This window comes from Etheostoma spectabile, chromosome 6, assembly GCF_008692095.1.
Source record: "Etheostoma spectabile isolate EspeVRDwgs_2016 chromosome 6, UIUC_Espe_1.0, whole genome shotgun sequence".
In the NCBI taxonomy this organism is placed as follows: domain Eukaryota; kingdom Metazoa; phylum Chordata; class Actinopteri; order Perciformes; family Percidae; genus Etheostoma; species Etheostoma spectabile.
In genome coordinates, this window is record NC_045738.1 from 19,037,047 (window position 1) to 19,041,768 (window position 4,722).

The 4,722-nt window shown below is 42.3% G+C and overlaps 1 protein-coding gene across 5 annotated transcripts in view; it reads left to right on the forward strand.

Annotated features, from left to right (window-relative positions):
- scap (SREBF chaperone) overlaps nt 1–4,722 on the forward strand; it is a 67,878-nt gene that overhangs the window by 25,428 nt on the left and 37,728 nt on the right. For all 5 annotated transcript variants that reach the window (XM_032517566.1, XM_032517565.1, XM_032517564.1 and 2 more), the window contains exons 10-13: nt 70–164; nt 1,157–1,255; nt 2,455–2,667; nt 4,020–4,408. In XM_032517566.1, the coding sequence (XP_032373457.1) occupies nt 70–164; nt 1,157–1,255; nt 2,455–2,667; nt 4,020–4,408 (796 nt within the window). The remainder of the gene's footprint in view (nt 1–69; nt 165–1,156; nt 1,256–2,454; nt 2,668–4,019; nt 4,409–4,722) is intronic.

The following is a 4,722-nucleotide window of genomic DNA, read 5'->3' on the forward strand; positions in this document are numbered from 1 at the left end:
AAAAAATATCTCCAAATGTAAAGTATCTTTTGTTTCTTTCTTAAATGTTGGGTCTTTTTCTCTCTCCAGGCCTTAGTAATGAGAGCTGGTCTATCATGAAGAACATGGCCACTGAACTGTGCATCATCCTCATTGGATATTTCACTCTGGTGCCAGCTATTCAGGTAACAGAAATATGGTTATATTGTTGCATCAGCACAAAACAAAGTATTGGAAATAGTCTTTAAGGCATGTTTCATGTACTGAGACAGAATGTGTTAAAGTGGACTCTATTTTCCTATGTTTTTGTGTCTGACTAAATGTGTCTCTCTTAATTCTGGGCCAATATCAAAGATTGTGGTTTCCATCAGTCACTTCCATCAGAAAACATAGAAAAATAGGGTCCAGGTTAAAAAAACAACAACACAAAATTACCCTTTAATGCAGTGTTACAACAATTAAGAAAACACTAAAGCTTGATTTATTGTTCTGTGGAAGCTCCACAAAGAGCTTTGGCCGCAGCCTATGTAAGTGCCCTGAAGTTTAAACTTGTGCGTTAGGGTGTGTGTCGATCTCTTTTAAGAGAAAAGCAGGGCTCGTGTGTGGGTGTGGGTGTGGGTGTGGGCGGGTGGGTTAGAGAGAGTGACGGGGATTAGCAGCGGATCGAGTACCGACTCTGGAGGCGTAGTGGGAGAAACATAGTGTCTCCCATAAAATATCTGACCACGGTGGGAAACCTTTAACAGGAAAAGTTAACCCTCTCCTTGATTTCATGTTGTTTATGGAGAAGGAGATCCAGGCAATGAGTCGGGGGAAATGCAACGCTACCAAACTTTACTTTTTTGAGAAGTTCACGTCAGGCTTTGGTGTAAGGTCCTACGTAGGGGCGGCATCTCCATGTGCCTACTGTACACTACGTACCAACGTCGTCGATTTAACACAGAAACAAAAATAAATTGGCCTCATGTATTGTGTCCTTCTTGCAACACCTCCTTTTTTTAGGAAGTTTCTCACACTGTACTTGTATATCATGTACTGTTAGCGTCAAGCTACTGCATTTCTTATTTTTATGATGCAGCAATACATACTGCTATGCTGGTTATACCAGTCTGTTACAGTGATATATGCTTTGCCTGTATACTGGTCTGACGTCTCCCCCGGTTTCCGGGTGTTGTAGGAGTTCTGTCTGTTCGCTGTGGTGGGCCTGGTGTCTGACTTCTTCCTGCAGATGTTCTTCTTCACCACAGTACTATCTATAGACATCCGACGCATGGAGGTGAGAACTCTGACTTACACGCAAAACACTCAGTTTGTACCTTTTTATAAAATCATAATTTTGTTTTTCAGATATTGTCAATCATGATTACATTCAAATCACAGACACTTGCCACTGAAAACAGAAGTAAAAACACAGCAGGTTGACAATCTTTACAACCGTTTTGAAAACCTGTGTATTTATTCTAGACAAACGGCAGCACACATCTGTGAATCAACCCTAATGATCAATGTAAACATGAGAAAGGCATGAACTGGACCTAACACACACACACACACACACACACACACACACACACACACACACACACACACACACACACACACACACACACACACACACACACACACACACACAAAAAAAACCTTCCTCACACGTGTAGTACAAGAGGTCAGATGGAAGTCACAGGCCAAAGTACATTCACCACATAGTTTTCAAATTGCTGTCCCACATGTGCAGTTCTTATTGTTCCACTGTCACACACTTACTGAAGCCTTTTATTTGTGTTCAGCTCCGTGCCCCGCTAAATGAGTATTAGCAACGAAAGAATAGACATTTAGATACACAACAGAGTAATCTTCCTAAAGTGTTCCTTAATCCTATGACTACGTGGTAGATGGTAAATATGTGCTGCAACTGATTCTTGTCATTATCAACGAATCTGTTGATTTTTATATATTAATCCTTTCATCCAGGGATCTTTAACATTTAAGACAAGGACCCTTTAACTGAAGAGAGACAAAGCAGAGACTCCCTACTACATACAGTATATTGTGTAAAATGAAGTTGCATATTAAACTGGGCCTACAGTAACGTATAGGGCGGCCTAAAGCCTTGATACATACTTTTTTAGTGCATAGAATACTAAACTATTAACATAATAATTGCCGGCATGATTTTATAAATCATGTTTTAATGTTAAACATATAAGCACAGTGAATCCTTAGAATGGATATCATAGTGACTACCTTACCCATAGGCCAGTAAGCCTATCATCCACAGTTTGTTTTCTTCACAAAAATAGGCTGATTTATATTTGCCAATAACATGTTGGATTCATGTTATGGCATTTTAATTTTTGAAAAAACATTTAAAAAATGAACAAGAACTTGGTATTCTCTCCCCCTCCCTGGTGAAGATCTCTGGTTTAGTCTTTAACTCCCAGATGTGTAAACCTTTCCTATCTATCTATACCCCAGCTGGCTGATTTGAACCGCCGCCTGCCAGCCGAAGCAGGACTCCCACCCCCCAAGCCCGGCCCGTTGCGAACACGCGAGGCCCCGCCTCCCCCGCGGCCCTCCCCCCACACAATCACCCTGCAGACCCCGGCTTTCAGGAATCTAAGGCTTCCCAAGAGGTTGCGTGTGGTGTACTTCCTGGCCCGCACGCGCCTGGCTCAGCGCATCATCATGGTAAGAAGACAGTCTGCCACCTGTCCTTTGTCTTCCACTGTTGCCTTCCTGGACTGTTCCTGCGCCTGGATTTATGGTCTTACGCATTGCATTCTCATCGTATATATCAAAAAGACTGACGGGAACACACTGTTAAATGTTTGTTCAGTGACGCATCAGTGCAGCTGCACCCTCAAGCTGACCTTTACATGTGTACCTTTGCTTTAAAATGGATTAATAGATTTACTTAATTGAAACCACATCAACAGGGACTGGTAGCTTAAGACTACATCCACATTGAGTTAGCTAAATCAGAGAAATTGATTTGAGCTTTAGTTTTGATGTTTTTTTTCTGCTGGTTATGGCACACTGTGAGATAGGGCTGCTCCATTATGGAGAAAATCATAATCACAATTATTTTGATTAATATTGGAATAGGGCTGGGCGACATGGAGAAAATCAGATATCACAATATTCTTGGCCAAATACCTTAATGTCGATATTGTAGTGTTGACAACCGATGCTTTGACAAAATATCTTCACACTTAGAGTCAAATTTGACCCATTTTCAAAAAGTTTCTAAATCAGACATTTGGGCTTCCTTCAACTAAATAATCAACAAAGACATTGTAAAAAGTGAAAAGGAACTTCAGGAAAAGTTACAAAACGTCAACGTCAAACGTAAATGGCAAACAATAGAGCAGTTAGAACAGTCTGGTCAGTTCAGAAAATCCCACCAATTTACTGTAATGCAGCCTCTAAAACCAGGAAAAGACAACACTTAAGTCACATCACGATATTACAACATCCAAAATCAAAGACAATATCTAGTCTCATATCACAATATCGATAGAATATCCATATATTTCCCAACTCTATATTGAAATATTTAACACGATTACTCATCGACTTTTGAAATGTTGCACTTATTAAACCTAAAAAACAGTAAAACAAAAACAGTGGAAACACCTTCAACCGTGACATTTCACTTTAGTTGCAAAAATCTAATGTGCGAAATTATCGTTTTTCTTGATTACATTGTGATTGTTAGGAGCTGAAATCAAAATTACGATAAAAATTTGATTAATTGCACAGCACTTCTGTGAGAATGCATGTGGATAATTTGTTTCTTGTGACAGTTGGTGAAATAAAGATGAGTTATCAAGACGAGAAGCAAAGATGCCTGATGATGGAACAGTGCGATGTGATATATGGATGTAAACATAAATCTAAAGAATGAGGAAAAAATTCCTCTTTTATGTAAAAACTACCGGAGGTGGAGACATGACCGAACACCAGTGTAATAAAAGCAAAAGTCAGAGCAACTCGAGCAGATTCAACGGATCACTATGATTCATTTGCTTCGTCTCCAGGCTGGCACGGTGATCTGGATCGGCATCCTCGTCTACACCGACCCAGCTGGCATACGCACCTACCTGGCTGCACAGGTGTCTGAGCAAAGCCCTCTGGGAGATCCCGGAGGAGGCAGTCTGCCCCCTCACCTCGGGGTGGCCCCCGTCTTTCGTGGAGGCGATCCTACCAGTACCCTCGGCATCAACCCCGCACCCGCTCCAACTCCCATACCTGACAACCAGTCACAGGGCCACCATGGCTCCTCCAGAGTAGGGCCCCTCCCACAGGCCCCGCCTCCTGCCGTGCCCCAGATCACCTGGGGAGCGGAGGACGAGGAGGGCTGGAGGAGGCTCTCCTTCAGGCACTGGCCATCACTTTTCAGCTACTACAACATCACTTTAGCTAAGAGGTGAGTGGGGCAGGAGAGTTATTCAGTGTCACAGTAGTCTGACTTAGATCGCCAGACTTTCCTCCACAGCGCTGCAGAGGAGGGTCTGGCTAGACCACACAGCATTCTAGGATAGAAGGAAAAACATCTTCTGGTTTATTGGCATTCTTTGAATCAATCACAATCTCCCTGGGGCGGCTTTATGCGCCGGATGGAGCAACGGTGCCGCTGCAAAATAGCCTCGAGAAGGAACTTGTTTTGGTGGAACATGTTTATGTTCAAGTTCTTTTAGTCGTGCAACCGAAAACTCAGATTGGACAGATAGTCTAGCTAGC